General features: G+C 55.7%; 1 protein-coding gene across 1 annotated transcript in view; it reads left to right on the top strand.

Annotated features, from left to right (window-relative positions):
* The first annotated feature begins 576 nt into the window (after positions 1–576).
* Positions 577–18,190, top strand: part of ERGIC1 (endoplasmic reticulum-golgi intermediate compartment 1) — a 102,481-nt gene continuing 84,867 nt past the window's right edge. The window contains exon 1 of the mRNA XM_023617230.2: positions 577–809. Coding sequence (XP_023472998.2) covers positions 616–809 — 194 coding nt within the window. The 5' untranslated portion in view covers positions 577–615. The remainder of the gene's footprint in view (positions 810–18,190) is intronic.

The following is an 18,190-nucleotide window of genomic DNA, read 5'->3' as shown; positions in this document are numbered from 1 at the left end:
GTGCTCAGCGAACACCGTTCCAGTGAACAGTAAATAGAAGCTGGAAGCAGAGACAGCTACCAGGGCAACTACAACTGCGGGTGACCAAGCCCTTCCTGGGGGCCAGGCCCTGCACTAAGCCGGTCTTCCAACTTTCTCTTTGGGCCCCCGGGAAAAAGCCCTTCGAGTAACTGTCATCGTCCTTTTTGTGCAGGCTAGAAAGGGATGGGGGCTCAGAGAAGCCAAGTGTCTTTCCCAGAGAGGCACAGCAGGGGAGTGGTGGGTCCACTTTATAGATCTAGGACTGCCTGACCTCGTCCCTCCTCACACAGTATTAGGCCCTTACTCAGAGCTAGACGCCGTCCACGGCCCAAATCTGGATCGTTCCATGTAATCTTCACAACTCAGTGGAACGGTTTTACAAATGCAAAACTCGGAGGCTCAGAGAGGCAGAGGGATTTGCCCGAGGCCACACAGAGGAAGAGAAGGAAAACACAGGGGCGCTTGGAAGGAACGAGCGCGTGAGTCTTTGCGGGGCGCCCCCCCTCCGAGAGCCTCGACCCGAGGGAGCCTACCCCCGGCCGGCGGGCCCCTTTAACCGGGCGGCGGAAGGGGCGGCGGGGCGGCGGGCGCCCAATGGGCTGCGCGGAGCGTCACTTCCCGGCGGCGGCCGCGGCGGCCAGTGTCGCTGGCGGGGGGCGGCCGGCGGGGCGGGGCGGCCGAGGAGGCGTTGGCAGCGGGCGGGGACCCACGCGGTGCGCGGCCCGCCTGGCCTGCGGCGCTCCCTCCCCCGGCGGCGGCGGCGGCACGATGCCCTTTGACTTCAGGAGGTGAGTGTGGCGACCCCTGGCCACCGGGGAGCCCCCTCCGCGGGCACAGGCGGTGGCCGGCCGCGCCGCGGGGCCCTCCCGCTGGGCTCCCAGAAGCGGCCCCCAGCCCGATGCATGCCTCGGCGGGCGCTGGGGGACCCCGGGCGGGCCCCCTGCCACGCACAAAGACAGCTGGAGCCGTGCAGGGCCCCCTCGTGCAGCGGGAGGGGAAGCCCCCCGCCCCCCGGGGCCGTCCCACCCCTTCCCTCCGCCCAGCCCCCTCCCCAGTCTGCCCCGACCTTTTGCAAACCCACCTCCCCTCCCCCATACTGGGTAACAGATTTCCTCCCTCCCCCAGATGGGAGCAAACATGCCATCCCCCTCTCCCCACTACAGAGCCTTGTTCCGTGGACCCCACCCCGGCTGGGCTGACAGGTGCGTCCGGGGCACCTTGACTGAGCCCCCAGGGCTCCGCGGGGGTCTGCAGCCCCATCCGCAGGGGGCTGGCAGCAGCTGGAGAGTTTTAGGTTTCCATAGGCTGAGGCTGCCACAGGCTGGGCAGAACCGGAGGCCCGTCCCCCAGCCAGTCCTGGTCCTGCTGGGGTCTGGGGGCGCCATGTGGAGGGGAGGAGGCCAGGGGAGTGATGGGCAGGGCCCTGCAGAGGGCCGAGCCCTGGCTGGCCTTGGCTTTCTGCAGGCACCACAATGGGTCCTTTGTGGGGTCCAGCTGCCTCCTCGTCCACGTTGTGCTGGGCTGGGCCTTCTGGAAGGCTGCCTGGGAAGGGGTCTCCACCAGACTTTCCCTTGAGGGGTGGAGCCCCAGGGGATGCCCTGGCCCGAGGCAGCCTGCTGTGGGTGTGTGGCCAGGAGAATAGCTGGGGAGGAGCTGAATTAGAATCCTGGTCTGCCCACTCCACTGAGCAGTTCAGTATATTCTAGAGATTAGGGGCAAAGGCTCTGGATTCAGAGCTCCTTTGGTGGCTCAGCTGGGTGACCTGGGCAAGCGTGGGAGCCCTCTCAGTATCTCTGTTTCACCACTGCAGCCTGGAGCTAAGAATAAAGTCCCACCTGTGAGGGCTGAGTGTGGACAAGCGTGACCACAGCCTGGGAGGATGTGGAGCGCAGGAGTGGGCATGCATGGGTGAGGGGCTGCTCTGTGAGGCCGGCCGTTTCCTCATCTACAAACCAGGGGTTCTGTGCCTGCTCTCAGGAGCCAGCTCTCCCTCCTGCCTGCTCCCTCCATCCTTACAGGTGTGACTGAAGTAAGCTTTCCTAGGAAGGAAAGCCCAGCAGTGACCCCCACGGCCTGTGGGCACGTTGGCTTTAGACCCCTTACCCTGGTTGACATGCCCCAGCAGAGTTTGCCACCCCTTCCATGCAGCCTGGAGGCGGCCGCAGGGTGTCAGACGAATGCTTGCAGACCCAGGGCAGATTCGAACAAGCCCCCTTGATGGAACTTCGGGGGCGGTCCTCATGCCAACACCTGGGCCATGGGCACTGTGGTTGGCACATGGTTCCTGGTTCCACAAAGCCGCCCCTCACCCAGCTGATAATTCCTGTCCCCCCCTCCTCCATCCCCACATGATGCAGTGGGTTCTGGTGATTTTGACCTTGTTGGGGAAATCACTGCTTTTGGTCATTGAATCCTTTCACTCTGCACCTGGTCTCCCACTTTAAGAGGAGGAAGTTGAGGCCCCCGTGCTGGGTTTTGCCCTGCACTTCACGGGAGCTAGATTGGAGGGCGGCCAGCGTCCCGGGTCCCACACAGCTCCCGACCTGGTGCCCCTTGAGTTGGAGGTTTGGAGTGCCCAGGTGCCATCGGGGCCCCAGCTTCCTGAGGTGTTTTCATCAGTTTTCTCCAGGGCTCACGTTCACCATGGAACAGGGAGACTAGGTTCCTCACTTCGCACGTGCACCCTGGAGCCTGAGCCGTCTGTGCCCGGTGCCCTGTGCTTTTGAAGGCTGTGAGTTCCATAGCTCAGGTTCTGAGGACGGTGCCTCCGTGCCCCGCGCCTGCCTCTCTTCAGTCCTCATTCATCACGTCTTCGCCGTGCTCAGCCCTCTGCCTCGTGCCCACTGTGCAGAGCCGGATGTCAGGTCACCCTGCCTCTCAGCTCTGGAGGGGAGAAGGGAGGAGGCCGTTGTGGGGTCCCAGCAGTGGGGCGTGCGTGGGGCAGCCACCAGTGTACAGGCGCTGCAGAGTGCACACTGGATCTCTGTTCCCTTGTCACCTGTGGGAGGGACTTTTCATCTTCATTTTAAATCAAAGAGCTGGGAGAAAGCTGTCTGCCCAGGGCCACATGCCCTGCCCAGGGCCACATGCTGGTGAGCTGGGGTTTGAACTCGGGCTGTTAGCTCCAAAACCTCAGCTCTAGGAGAAAAAGGCGGGCTTGGAGGGGCCCACCACCCTGTCAGGTCTCTTAAGAACCGTGGGGGAGTGGATTGGACCCTCTCCTCCAGTTCGAGGCCAGAGAGGCCAGGCTTCCTGCTTGTTTTGCTCTCGTTAAAACAAAACAAGATCAGGCGAGGGCAAAAATAGCAACCTCCTACCCCTTCTCATCAATACTCCTTGTTTTCTCACTGCCTCTGGGACCTTGTGCAACCTGCCTCCTGTGAGTTTTCCTGTCTGTGAAATGGGGATGAAAACAGGCCCTGCTGCCAAGAGGATTAAATGAGTCTGTGCGTGTCAAGCCTTTAGGCACAGAGGAAGCACCCAGTCAGTTTTGGCCGCTATTTTCATCATTTGTGTTATTTCCTCTAAGCACCTGTATTTTCTGACACTACATAATTCCCTTAATTATTAAGCTTTTTCTCTCTCCCATTATAACATGAGCCTCCTAGGGCGAAGATGGTTATCTGTTGTGTTCCCTGTTGTAGCTCCAGCGCCCAGACGGTGCCTGGCCCAAGCTTGCCCCTTAGAAATGCTCCTCAGAGTCTGTCAAGGAAGCCAAAGGGATGGTGTGACAGGACATGCCAGCTCTTCCTTTATGGGGCAGATTTTCAGCTGTCGGTGGGATTTTCCCCGTCCGTCCTTGAATTTGCTCGGTGTTGGGGGGGGCGGGATGCAGGGTGCAGAGGAGGGGTCCCGGGCCTCCGCAGATGACTCCTGTTTGCTTTGCTCCTGCTGCATTGTTTGGTTAATCGCTGCACATTGCTGATGTGGAACTGGCCGTGTGGCCCAGATCCGTGGGCGTTGGCCCCAACTGCAGCCAGTTCCGGCTGGCAGGGTGAGAACACCTGCTCGTCCCTCCCAGCCTAGGGCGGCGGGGGGTGGGGGGGACAGCTCCCTCGCAATGGCGGTCCCCAGGGTGAAACCCCGAGCCCTGGGATATGCTGTTGCTCTGCCACTGACCAGCTGCATCCTGGGACAGGTGACTTACCTTCTTGGAGCCTTAGTTTCTTCCTTTTAAAGAGGGAGCAGTAACTGTCGCTGCCTCCCCTGTTAGGGTAGAGGTAGGGGCAGGTGAGATGTCCCTGCAAGGCAGGGCCAGCCACATAATTTGTGGGGCCCAGTGCGAAACGAAAATGCAGAGCCCCTTATAGGAAAGGTGTTAAGAATTTCAGGGCAGCGACAGCAGAGCGTTGAGCTGCGCAGGGACCCCTCAGAGCCTGGAACCCTGTGTGGCTGCGTGGGTTGCAGCCCCTGGCGCCGGCCTCCTGGTGTGCCTCTGGCTCTGCCCTCTGAGAGGTCTCTCCTCAGGAACCCTCGTGAGCTTTCCAGAGTTGACCTGATTTTCTCACATCCTGGCTTCAGTCTTCAAGCAAGGCCTGTTGCTCTGAGGATCGAGTATGAAGTCCTTAGCTCCCCATGCAGCCTCGCCCGAGGGGGCCCTGCAGACCTTGTGGCCCCCTCACTGCCTACACCAAGATAAGCCCCGGCCACCACCGGGGGCTCCGGGCACACAGGTAACACTCAGCAGCTAGTAGCTAACGTGAGTGCCCGTATTTCTGCCCTAGCTCATTCCAGAAAGAAGCTGGGGACGCTGACAGAAACAAATACTGTTATGTTTTAAAAAGTTTTTAAAAATATAGACTTAAAAATCAGGGCAAAAGGGAAGTAAAGATTAGACCAGAGGAAACATTCTGTGAAAATCTGGTATTTTGCATTTATTGAGCACTTCCTGGTCCTGACGCTAGGGCTCTTGCATACATCAACTTGTCCTCCCTCAGCAGCCCTGGAGGACAGGCCCGGTTGTTGCCTCGCTTTACCCACGAGGGGAGTGAAGGGCCATGGTGGGTCAGCAGGAGGCGCTGGGGCTGGGACCGCCTCTGGCCCAGAGCCCCGCTTGTGTCCCACAGGCTCGTCTCTAAAGCTCCCCTTCCATTCGCTGAGCTTGGAGACACCGGAAACCACCTCTGCATTGTCGGCCTTCTCTACTCCTTCTCATCTCTACTCCTTTCCCAGCAGTGCTCATTAAGAAGCTTCAAGTCATCAGCTTTTTTTTTTTGACACCTGATTCTGAAATGGTCTTTAGTGCCCCACCCCCCCAACCCCCCCAGTTTCACACCAGCGTAGAGCATCTCGCTCTGAAGGGCCCAGGTGTCCCCACTTTGGCCAGCAGGGCTTTAGGGCGTAGAGCGTGTTTCCCTCCTTGTCTGGACGTGGAGTGAGACGGAGACTCTCCTCCTGAGGCGGTTTGGGTTTGGGGTCCTGACTGTGATGCCGTGCTATCTTGAGACAGGGCTTGGGCCAGCTGGGGCCTTGCTAACTCCGTTTCCCATCTGGCAATCCTTTCCTGCTTTGGGAGTTGCTGGCAGGCGCTGTTTGTCAGGCCTTGGAGAGGCAGGCAGGTGTGAAAAGGGCTTTTGGGGTGAAGCTTATCTCTGTGTCAGGGAACCTTAACTCTGGCTGCACGTTAGAATCACTGGAGGAGTTTTAAAAATCCCCGTGCTCAGGCTGCACCCCAGACCCAATAATCAGGATCGGGGGTGGGGAGGGCGCAAGCATCAGTATTGTTTGAAGAACTTCATGTGATTCTAGCGCACAACCAGGACTGAGAAGGACTGCTCTAAATGGGGAGAACCCATAGCAAGCAAGGTCGAGATGGCCGGAGCAGCTGGGTGGTGGAGCAGGTCCTTGGAGGAGGGGCTGGGGAGCGGAGTCTGGTCCCACCGTCACCCCTGCGTGACCTTTGGCAATCCCATTCCTACTCTGGGACACGTTCCTCACCAGAAAAATGGTCAGTGGGAGGAGAGAGTCTTAGCTTTGTATCGATGGGCTTACTCTTTGAGCTGTGGTCCCCACACCAGAAGCTTCGGCATCACGTGGGAGCCTGTGGGAAATGCAGAATCCCAGTGCCCGCCCTGAACCTGAATCTGTAGTTTGACAAGATCCCCAGGCGATCTGTAAGTAGAGGAAGGTTGACAAAGCCCTGCTCTGTATGATTGACTTGACTCAGCATCTCCCATCTCTGCTCCTTCATATCGGCTCTCCCACTTGGAGATTCACGACTTACTAAAGGCTCTGAGAAGTCCTGCACGAAAGGAACCCGAGTCACTTGGTTCAGCCCAGCTTTTGCCAAGCTTTTTGTCTAAGCCACCTTGTTCTTAGGGCGCCCAGTACCATTTCTCAGGATATAGTTTGGGAAACACAGCCCTAATTGATCCTTTAAGGAAGTGGTAATTAAGCCTAATTGTCTGCTGTCAACTTGAAGTCTGTTAACTTAATTACATTGGTTGTATATGCAGGAAAAATACAGGACAGGAAAAAACCTCCAGCACTACTATGTATTTGTTTTTAAAAGTCTTGACCCTCGGGAGAGGCAGGTGGAACTTGGGCTTCCCTGTACTGCTGAGGGCTAGCAGGTATGTAGGTAGCTTTGCAAATTCCTCACTCTCTGAGTGGGCAGTATTATTCCTAGTTTAAGTCCAGGGAAATCAACCCTCAGAGATGCTGGGTCACACAGCTGGTGCATCAAGGGGCCCCTGGGGACCAGCACACCCCTGACAGTATAATCCCCCCAGCAACACCTTCCTCCTGGAACCTGCCGGGGCGGCCTAGCTGGACAGGAAGCAAGATCCATTTGAAATGGACTAAATGTTCTGTTTATCCAAAAGGTGGACACCCTATTCAAGATGAGAGGCCTGGCTGTTAAATTTAAGTGTAGTCACAGGCCCTGAAACACTGGGTACTGGTGTCACGCAGCCTCTTCGGTGGCCTTAGCTTTCCCTCTCGCATTCCAGTCCTGGGCTGGAGTCTCTCTGGAGGAGGAGAGGAGGCAGTGCTAATCTTGTTAGGAACGCCTGCCGGTTCCTCAGCTTGTCACGTGTGGAGCACTGTGCTGCGCCAGTTGCTGGACTGAAAAGTCACCCTGGCCCCACGAGATAGATATGGTTATTGGTAAATTATTTTGTTTTAATTAACATGCAGTGAACTTGACCTTTTTTTTGGCGTACTCTTCTATGAAATTTAAGACATTATATCACGTAACCACCCTACTATCTAGGTACAGAACAGTTCCCTCACCCCAAGAAACTCTCATGCTATCACTTTATCATCACACTATTCAGTTTTGTAAAAATTGTGGTAGGAACACTTAAGATGAGATCTACCCTTTTAACAAATTTTCAAGTGTATGATACAGTGTTGTTAACTAGAGGCACAATGTTGCACAGCAGAATCATCTTGTGTAACTGAAACTTTGTACCTGTAGAAGAGCCACTCCCCATTTCCCCTTCCCCCAGCCCCTGGCGACCGCCGTCCTACTTTCTATTTCTATAAGTTTAAGTATTTTAGATGCCTCATCTAAGTGAATATCATGTTGTATTTGTCCTTTTGTCACTGGCGTATTTCGTCTAGCATCATGTCCTCTAGGTTCATCCGTGTTGTTGCGCACAGCAGGATTTCCTTTTCTGAGGCTGAAGAATGTTCCGCTGTGTGTATGTACTGCATTTTCTTTATCCATTCATCCATCCATGGACTTTTAGCTTGTTTCCATATCTTGGCTATTGTGAATAATGCTGCAACGAACATGGGGGTGCAGATGTCTCTTCAAGAGCCTGATTTCAGCTCTTTTGGATACACACTCAGTTGTGGGATTCCTGGATCATATTATATTTCTAGTTTTAATTTTTGTTGTTGTTTTTGCTTGAGGAAGATTAAGCCTGAGCTAACATCTGTGCCATTCTTCCTCCACTTTGTATGTGGGTTGCCTCCACAACGTGGCTGATGAGTGGAGCAGGTCTGCACCCGGGATCTGAACCCACGAACCCCGGCCGCCGAAGCGGAATGTGTGGAACTTTAACTACTTGGCTACGGGCCAGCCCTTGTTTTAATTTTTTGAGGAGCCCCCATGCTGTTTCCATAGTGGCTGCACCAATTTACATTCCCACCAACAGTGTGCAAGGGCTTCGCTTTCTCCACATCCTCACCAACACTAGTTATTGTTGATTAATTTTGATAATGGCCATCTTAATGGGTGTGAGGTGATATCTCACTGTGGTTTTGATTTGCATTTCCCTGGTGATTAGTGATGTTGAGCATCTTTTCATGTGCTTGTGGGCCATACCATACTTCTTTGGAGAAAGGTCTATTCAAGTCCTTTGCCCAGTTTTTAATCAGGTTGTTTGGTGTTTTTTTGTTTTTGTTCTTGCTGTGGAGTTGAAGGAGTTTCTTGTATATTTTGGATACTAACCCCTTTTCAAATATATAGTTCACAGTTATTTTCTCCTGGTGAAAAGGTTGCTTTTTCACCCTGTTAATTGTTTGTTTTATTCAGTTTTTTGTCTGTTTAATTAATTAATTAATTTTTTGAGGAACATTAGCCCTGAGCTAACATCTGCTGCCAATCCTCCTCTTTTTGCTGAGGCAGACTGGCCCTGAGCTAACATCCGTGCCCATCTTCCTCTAGTTTTTACGTGGGACGCCTGCCACAGCATGGCTTTTGCCAAATGGTGCCATGTCCGCACCCAGGATCCCAACTGGGGCACCCCAGGCTGCCGAGTCGCGGAACGTGTGAACTTAACCGCTGCGCCACTGGGCTGGCCCCTGTTTTATTCAGTTTTAAAACAGGAAGCCGGGTTCCCAGCTGGGGGTGGCTGGCCCAGGGCACACAGCAGGGCAGGTGCACTGCTCAGGCTGGAACCTGGGTCTGTGGTTCCCGAGCTGGGAAGCTTCACCCGGGGCCATCCTGCCTGCCGATACTCTACCATCATTGATTTTTATGATTCCCCACCAGGTCTTCTCTCTCCTCCCCTCTCTGCCCTCCTCTCTCCTGCTTTCACACCAGGAGCCACTGACATATAGAATTTAACCAAAATGTCCCTTGAGAACTTTGGGGCATCCTGGTGTCTTTGGCCTCTGGATGTTTTGCTGCGTCCAAGAGTACATTCACCGTGAGGAGAAAGTGACTCCAGGTCTTCGGGGGGGAAGCGCTAGGTGGAGGGCCGACCCTGCCAAGTCCCTCCAAGGGCTGCCCACAGCATGCTTCCCCGGCTGCCAGGCCGCCCTCGGAACAGACACTCACGTTGTGCTCGTTCAGCACATCCCTCTGGATTCGAGTCCCTTCCCCGTGTTTACTAGCCTGGACCCTGGACATGACACTTGGTCTCTCTGAACCTCAGTTTCCCTCATCTGTAGATCGGGGTGCTCACACTTTCCTTGCAGGGGTTTCGTGAGGATGAGAGGAGCTCATGTGGAATGCGAGATAAGCAGGCTTAGAGATAGGGTGTGTCTCCCCCTTCCTGGCCCACTCTGGCGGCACTGGCCCCATGCTCCTTGCCGAGCCCTGGTAGACCTCTGCAGAAGGTCATCTGGTGGGTGGACCTGGTGAAACCGGGGACCTGCTCACGGGAGAACACCTGGGGTGATTACACCTGGAGCCGGACTCCTCTTTCTGAGTGGCGCCCACGCGGTAACCCCAGACACCAGGGCATTAATCTATGGTGAGAGAGAAGATGGTCAGTCACACCCCGCTTGCCCCCAGGGCCCAGGCGGGTGCCTCGGTGGGCGATTTGGCATGGCCTGTGCCCACCGGACATCTGGAAGGGGCAGCTCCAGGGCAGCTCTGTGGCTTGTTGCCCCACAGATTCCCCAATTTTTGCAGAAATGACGAAAATCTTCTAAACTGTGTGAAAATAGTTCATGCTAGGCCAAACCAAAGCCTTCTGAGGGCTGATGACGGTCTGTGGCTAGCAGCGTGCAGCCTGTGTGTCATACGCACCAGTGTGGCCAGCATATGCCAGCCGGTGGACAGGACTTGGGGTGGAGCCCCTGGGCTCTCGGGCGGTGGTCTGCTGGGCACGGCCTTGGAGGCGGAGGCAGAGGAGGGTGGGACCCACAGGTTGGGCAGAGGCCCCTCGGGGCACGGTTCCTCCAGGCCTGGCAGCTGGGCTTCCCCCCCTGAAGGGCACTGGGATGGCACTGCCAGCTCTGCCACTGGACCTGGCCTTCGTCCTCGGCTGCCCCAGGGCTGGCCACAGCCCGAGCTGAGTGACGCTCCACTGCTCCAGACCCTTTAATACCTTCAGCCCCCAGGGTGTCTCTTCGGGTGACCTCCCAGGGCTGTGCTGTGATGACAGTGGTGCCCGCAGTAGCCCCATTTATCAAGTGCCAGGCCGAAGGCCTTCCTCAGGTTCCTTCAGTTCATCCTCATGTGAGGCAGGAGCCAGGCCTCGTTCCCAGCTGCCTGATGAGGATGCTGGGCACAGAGCGGGGACAGGATTTGGCCAAGGTCACACAAACCATGGATGACACGGCTGAGACTCGAGTGCTCTGTGTGTGACACCAGAGCTGGCTTTCTTAACCACGCTTTCCCGGAGCAAAAATGCCCTGGAGGGGAGTGTTATGGTCTTGATCTTATTGGGGCCGCTCCATGGGCACCCCACATCAGCTGCTGTCTACTTAGCTGTGTTTACGGTTGGTTGTGATGGAAGCCTTGGGGCGGGGGCGGGGGGGGGGGCTCTCTGGGTCCCTGGGGAGAAGGCCAGGCCTGGGTGCATTTCCTGTCACTGTGCGCATCTGTGGGCAGCTGAGCCCCTGCTGGGCAGCCGGGCAGAGCTGCAGCCCCTCCTGTGGGGGAGGGTTGGGCTGGCCATCCTGCCCTTTGGAGCCACTGTCAACAATCCGGGAGCGAGCTGTGGTGGTGAAGTCATTGGATCATTGAACATATTCATTGAGGGCCTACTGTGTGCCTGGCGGTGTTCTAGAAGCTGGGATAGAGCACTGAGCCAGCCAGACAGCTGTTGCCCCCCAATCTTGTGGGACTGATGTTTTAGTTCTGGCATTTTGCTTTTCTCTCTTTCTTTTTTTCTCAAATACACTTTTTATTTTGGAATAATTTAGATTTACAGAAAAGTCGTAAAGATATACAGATACCTCCATCCCATTTTCACCTTGGGTCACACCGTATGTTACCATATTTGTCACAACTGAGCCCCTGACACTGGCACGTTCTCATGGACTACACTCCAGACTTAATTTGGATTTCACCTGTTTTCCACCAATGTCCTTTTCCTGCTCCAGGATCCACTCCAGGGTCCCACACTGCGTTCGTGGTCATGACTGCCCGGTCTGCTCGGGCTGGGGACAGTTCCTCGGTTTCTTGTTCTGCCTGACCATGGCAGTCCTGAGGAGCACTGTCCGGGTGTGCTGTAGAATGTCCCCCAGCCTCGGTTTGTGCCAGGCTTTCTCACGATTGGACTGGGTTAGGGTGGAGCACCCTTCTCAGTTCATCCACCGGGGGCATCTGACATCCGTGTGACGTCTCAGGTGGTCTGGACCTTCAGCACCTGGTTCAGGCGGCGTTTCTCAGGCTCCCCCCGTATCACTCCTCACTGGTCGGCTGTCGTTGTCCTCACCCTCCTTGCTGTAGGCTGGCCCCGCTGCGGGGAAGTGGACCACCAGCTCCTAGAATCCCTTGGGCTGTCTCACGTGACTTAACAGCACCTCTTTCTGCTCCATCGGTGCACGCCCCGCTGCGGTGGGCTGTGTATCACTCCTGAGGGGGTAGGAGGTATCGTGATATGGAGTGGTCCCCCCTCCCCCAATCTTTCCATTATGCCCCGTGCCCTTTGGAAGAAGAGTTGATAGCGAGGCCCATAGAAGGAGGCTTGGAAGGACTAGGAGTGTTTCACCCGGCTCAGGGAAGGGTTTTAAGGAGTGGGCGTGAGTCTTTTAGGCCACTTGTGATAGACAGGGTGGCGGGCCTGCCCTGAGCTCATTCCTGAGGATCCAGGAGGTGCTGTTGGCTGTAGGTGAGACAGCGTGTCCCCACCCAACCATGCCAGATGAAATCTCACCCGCCCTCCGCAGCCAGCCTCAAGCACCACCTCCTCCAAGAAGCCCTCCCTGTTCTTCCTAAGTGGGGATGCCCCCTGCCCTCCCACTGCCCCGTGCTTTCCTGCAGCCCTCCCTGACTGTGCTGGCCCCTCCTGTCTCCATCATGCCCTATGCCACGTGCCTCCCTTGCTCCCTTCCTGTCTCACTTGCAGGGCTCCAGGCCATGGCAAGGTCACACTTGTGCTGTCTCCTGCAGGACCCAGCGAGGCCCTACACGAGGGGTCTTGTGTAGTCGGGGCACGGCAGCCCTGGGTGATATGCTCAGCAGAGGCTGTGGGCATTGTGGCAATGTAAGGGCTTGGTGCGTCTCTGACAGTCCTGGGTTCCAGTCTCAGCTTCACTACTTGCTAAATGTGTGACTGCAGGCCAGGTGCTTCACCACTCTGGGCCTTGGTCACCTCATTGAAAGACAGGCCTATTAATCAATAGTGCCTGGCTCCCAGCACTGCCGCGAGGAAGAGTTGAGCTCGGCTCTGTAAAGCCCTTACACCTGTGCCTGGCACCTGTTAGGGGCTCAGTAATTATTCATTACAGAAAAAAGCACCAGGACGTCCAGGCTGTCATAGAAGAGTCCCAAGTTGGCAGGAAATTAGACTAGAAATGCCCCTTTTATATTAGCCTAAATCAGCTAATTCCTATAAACAACCTGAAAATCTCAGTGATTTGATGCAACAGTTCACTTTTCACTCATGTGAAGTCCCAGGGGCTGGGGATGCTCTGTCCCTCTCAGGTACCCAGAGACCCAGGCTCCTGCCATCTTGTGGCCCTGTCCTCCCGGAGAGTGTGTGGGATCCCCTCTGAGGCCTGGCAGTGGGAGGACACGGAGGGCTGCGGAGAGGGTCTGGTTGTGGCACCATCACTTCTCATGTTTCCTTGTCCTGAACTTGGGGACCTGGCCTCACGTGGCTCCAGGAGTGGTCAGGAGACCAGGTCTCGCCATGTGCCCGGGAGGAAGAGGAAAGAGCGGGCTTTGATGCTCCTGTCACCGTCTCTGCTATGGTAAACTTCAGCCCATTTTTAATCCTCCACCATTCTGGTACCATCTTCATAATTTGGGGCATATTCCTAAACAACACATGTTATTTACCTAATAATTTTTTCTTTAAGTTACTCAGTTTTTGAACTTAACATTTTTATTTACAAAAGCTAACTTTATAACAGCTTTGAAAATGGAAAAGCAGTACCACCTGCCACAGATAGATATTATGCAGAGTTGTTCAGTTCTGGCTCAAGTTGCTGGGTCTGTTAAAGAAGGGATGTCAGCAGGTGCTGGAGAGATGGGAGGTTGGAGACCGAACAGTGCCCATCTGAGACTTTCTCTTTATGTCCTCAGAACATTCAAATGAGACCGGAAAGGAAACAGCCTTCTCACTGTGACGCCTGCCATTTAAGCAGGTCCCAGTATTGCCCTGAAATCACCCCAGGTCCCCCTGGTGGCATGGGTGCCGCACTTTGGGAAATGCTGGCGTAGGGGACAACCAGCACACAATCTGTGCACAGACAAATCCGAAACTCGGTGCAGGGAGAGGTGAAGGGTGGAAATCACCCGTTCACCTCAGCGCTCATCCTTGAGGTTTGCACCTTGGTCACCTTGATCTAGAGGGAGGAATTAATGGTGTCGCTTTACCCATGGGGAAACTGAGACTGAGGGCAGGGCATGAACCCCCAACCTCCAAGGGCCACACTGTCAACTTGAGTGCTTCTTCCATTGTCCCTGGCCATCTCTGGTCGGGGAAGATGCCACCCCACTGGGCAGGGGTCTTGTGTATTCATGCTGCCCTCCCATCTCTCTGTCAGTGTCCCTCATCTCCTGCCTGGTACGTGTGGCGGTGTTTGCACAGGAAAGCCGGCCTCCCAGGCCTGCTTCGAGGAGCTGGGAAGTCAGGAGGCAGTCCTGAGCATGGCTGGGGACTTGTCACCATTTGCTGGCCCAATGGGTGACATAAGATTTGTCCAGTGACAGCATCCGTCGTGCCAACACCTGGGGAGGTGCTCAGCCGTGTGCTGTTCAAGGGGGCCTCCCTTGTGCCCCCACATGCCTTTCCGCCGTTGTCTTGTCCTCTTGACCCCACGCGTGATTTTTTCACCAGGTACAGGAGTCCCACTTTCTCTCCTGCTCCTAATTCCCCCCTCACATCCCACCCACCCCACGTTATAACAGCACGCAGCCCCACCCACGAGAACAGGCAGTGTGCCCCCATCTCCCAGCAACATTGGCCCAGGAGCCTGGTTATTCCCACCGTGGGGAGGGGAGGTCAAGGCCCAGGGAAGCGGGTTTGCACGTTCATTCATTTGTTCATTCACTTACTCACTCAGAGACCTATTGGGGAAGATTCCAGGGAAAATGAGACTGACATCGTCCTTACCTTCATGGCATTTCCAGGCTAGTGGGGAAGATGGGCAGAGTGACAGTGTGCAAATAATTGCACAGATGTTTGTTTTCCATTGTGGTGGGTCCTGAGGGGGAAGGAGGAGATGGGGTGAGAGAGTTTGTGGAGGAGGAGATGACTGGGTTAGCTTGGCCAACCGGTGCTCCTCCTCCAGGGAGCTGCCCAGACTGCCTCTTCTGTCTGATTTGGGTTGCCCCCACCCTGTCCCTGGCTGTCCCATTCTGTCACACCTGGACCTGTCCTTCAGGTCACTTAGCACAATTCCTATGGTTTGTGTGTGCATTGGTCATTTAACATCTGTCTGTCTTGATGGAGTGTAAGCTCTTGAGAGCAGGAACCAAATCCATTTGCTCATCACTGGATCCTGCTGCTGAGTGCTGGGTCTGCACCCAGCAGGTGCTCAGACAACAGGTATTAAATGGAGGAAGGAGAGAGGCAGGAAGGAGGGGCCAGTCCAGCTCAGATCAGAGCCCAATCTGTGGCTATGGGGCCCGTGCTCCCCCAACTTGCACTCCCACAAAACAGCTTGGAACCCCAAACGAGAGGAGAGTCCCCCAAGACCTGGCCGAGGGTCCAGCCCTGCCGGATTGGGTGCTTTGCTGCTGCATCTCTTTGTGTTTGGAAAGCGTTGCTGGTTTTCTTCTAAGGGTGTAAGTGTATTAGGAAGGATTTATTTCTCTAGCAGTGGGGATGGAAATTGTTTGCTCCCAACTGTGTCCTGAGGAATTGGGAAGTCAGACACACTCAGGTCCTCCCACAGTGGGAGCATGTGGCCAGCTGCCTGTCCCAACGGGAGGCCTTGGGTACCCCCACCCCCGCTGGCTCCACTTGCTTGAAATGGCCCAGAATCTGAGGTGGGGAAGTTGGGAGGGAGGGACACCTGACGTTCCACACTCACCCCAGCCTGGGCGGTTAGCCTAATTGTTCCCATTTTGAGGAAACAGGCTCAGAGAGGTTGAGGACCTGGCATAGAGTCACACAGCTGGCCAATTGTCAGAGCTGGTCCCTAAACTCAGGGCTCTCTGACCACCAGCAAGCAATGCTTTATTAACCTGCCTGACCTGGAAGATCCAAGATGCCTGATTTTCAGTTTCAGTTGAACAATTCTGCTCTCTCTCGAACTGGCAGGTTTCCCTAATCTCCTGGGCCCTGTGCTGCCCCCACCCCTACCCCCAGTCCAGTGGGCCTGGGATGGGCCCGGGAATCTGTATTTTTAAGGGTGTCCTCAGTGATTGCTAGGACCAGGTGAGCTGGGGAAGGCCTGAGGAAGGCTCCCCATTATGATGCAGGTGTAACTCTGGCACCGAGAACCACAAATCTTCATTGACTTAGTAATGACTATCACAGAGCATCACGTGGGACTTGAGAGTTTAGAGACCCCTTAGGAGATGCGTGTGCCCTGGGGATGGTGCTGTTCTCTGCAGACGAGGACACTGAGGCCCAGAGGGGTCATGCAGCTACAAAGCGGCTGCAGGAAAGTGACTTTTCTGAACCTGAATCCCATGCTTTTTCTAGTTTACACGGGAGGCGTTTGTGTCTTGCTGGGTGTTGGGTCCCCAGATCCTTGTCAGTGACGCAGCTGTGGGTTTTGCCCCTCTTTGTCCCTGGTGCAGAGGACCGACCTGGCTCTGTGGAGGGAGGAAGTGAGAAGCCGCAGGTGCTAGACGGTTCAGTGGCGGTGATGCTGGAAGTCAGTGATGTGAGCGGCTCAGGGCTGGGCTCCGTGAATACACCACTGTGTTCTGTTCTGACGGCAAACCCCGGAGGTGGGGTTCTCACCTGCCCCGTTTCACAGGCGGGAAGACAGGTGGAGCGGTTTGCCCTGCGTTAGGTGTCACGGCAGCCTGGGAGCTGGGAGGGCCTCAAGATGGATGGAGCCGGCCCCTCCTTTTTGGAATCGAGCTGGGGTTCCGAGAGCTGAGAGCCCTGCCCAGATTCACCCTGCAGGCCCTGTGGCAGGGCCGCTTCCGCTCCCGACTGCCGACCTTCCCGGCTCGCTCGGCTGGCCATGCTGCGAAACTGGGTCACAGCGAAGCCAGGTGCTTGTCAGAGCTGAGCTAACCCTGAGTCAAGGCTGGATGAGAAGGTTTGCCACCCCGCCCCGCCCCGCCTGCTCAGGCCCCTCGGAGCGGGGCCACATGGGCACATTGCCACGCTTGGCCCTCCGCCTGCCCCGCACTCTCAGAGCCGCAGTTGCGTGCTGCCAGGCAGACCTGGGGCAGCTGTGCCTCAGAGCCTGGTGCACCTGAGTCCTGATCCTGGCCGCTCGCTGTTTGTCCTTGGGCAGTTCACTTCACCCCTCTGAGCCTGCTTTCTGATCTACAAATGGGACCATGAACCCTGACCCCACAGGGTTGCTGTGCAGGATTCAGGAGAGAGCCTCCCACAGCTCTTGGCTCATAGTGGGTCCTAATTCAATGTCACGGCTCCTCTGCTCTCTGCCCCCATTTGTGAAACTTCCCGACAGACATGATCTTCTAAAACGGAGATTGTAAACTGGCAGCATGGGGGCTGGAATTCTGCCCAATCACAGATGTGATTATTTGGTCCTCAGATTTAAAAAAATTTTGAGTTCAATGCAAGCATTTTCAAATTAGGAAATCTCACATAAAAAACTGGATTTCCAGTGCCTCTAAAAAAAATGGGGTTTCCTGGCCTCTGTGGCCACGTGGCAGCTCGCAGCTGCTGCTAAGAGCAGCCGCCTTGTGGATGGGGCACTCGCTTTCCTGCCCCCCACACTCCCTGCTGCCTCACACGCAGCACTTCCCCTCGTTTGTGAGACCTGCACCCTAGTTCTTTTAGGCAGCTTGTGGGGATGAGGCGGCCTGAGGGGAAACAGGCCTCAGGCAGAAGCTGGGCTGCACAAAGCCATGGGACCCTGTAACTGGGTGGGGAGGTATGTGGGCCAGGTCAGAGGCCCGGGGCCTGGACAGGGAGGGGAGTCAGCTCAGGGGCCTCAGGCACCCCGAAAACTTCTGAAACGTGAGGACACTTGCAAAGAAACCGAATCGACGTGACCTAATAGAGAGGCGATGGAGTTTGAGAGTCCAGGTTCCTGAGACAGACCCCAGGGCTCAGGTGTTCCACTACCAGCTCTGTGACCTGGCGAGTTACTACACCTCTTAGTGCCTTACTTTCCTCATTTGCAAGATGAGACTAATAGGTGGTTCAAATGTGTGCCCTGGCACATGGTAAGCGCTCCATGAATGTCAGTGGCCGATAGGATTCCATCCCCAAGTGGGAGATTTGCCTAAGATCTTTAAGAGATGGTCCTGGAAAGATTCCTGGAGAGATAGGCCTGTGTCTGGAAACCCCAAACAGAGACTAGTATAATTGAGTCTACGCCTGCCAAAGGGAAACTGCCAAAGAATCAGGTGCATTGCCATCCTCGGGGCAGTGGGGGTGGGCAGTGTTGCATGTCTGCTGCCTCCACGGTGAGCCCAGTGCCTGAAGATTCTTGAAGGCCACCCCACCGGGAAGGAACAGAGAGGAGGAGAGCGAGGTCGGAAGTGGCTCTTGATTTTCCAGTACGCTGGTGCGGTCTGCCCGGGGCCTGTGTCAGTAGACTAACCTACAGGACCAGGTTTCTGCTGGCTGATGTCATCTAATCTGGACCACCACCTCACAGGGTCTTCAGAGGGCCTCCTTCCAGCAGCGGATGCCAGGGCCCCAGGCAGGGAAGTCTCCTTTTGGAAGGAGCCGGTGGCCTTTGGAAGAGTGGACACCAGGGTTAA

Source organism: Equus caballus, chromosome 14 (genome assembly GCF_041296265.1).
Source record: "Equus caballus isolate H_3958 breed thoroughbred chromosome 14, TB-T2T, whole genome shotgun sequence".
Lineage (NCBI taxonomy): Eukaryota > Metazoa > Chordata > Mammalia > Perissodactyla > Equidae > Equus > Equus caballus.
The sequence above is the reverse complement of the archived record's forward strand: the minus strand, read 5'-3'. Positions and strand labels throughout refer to the sequence as shown.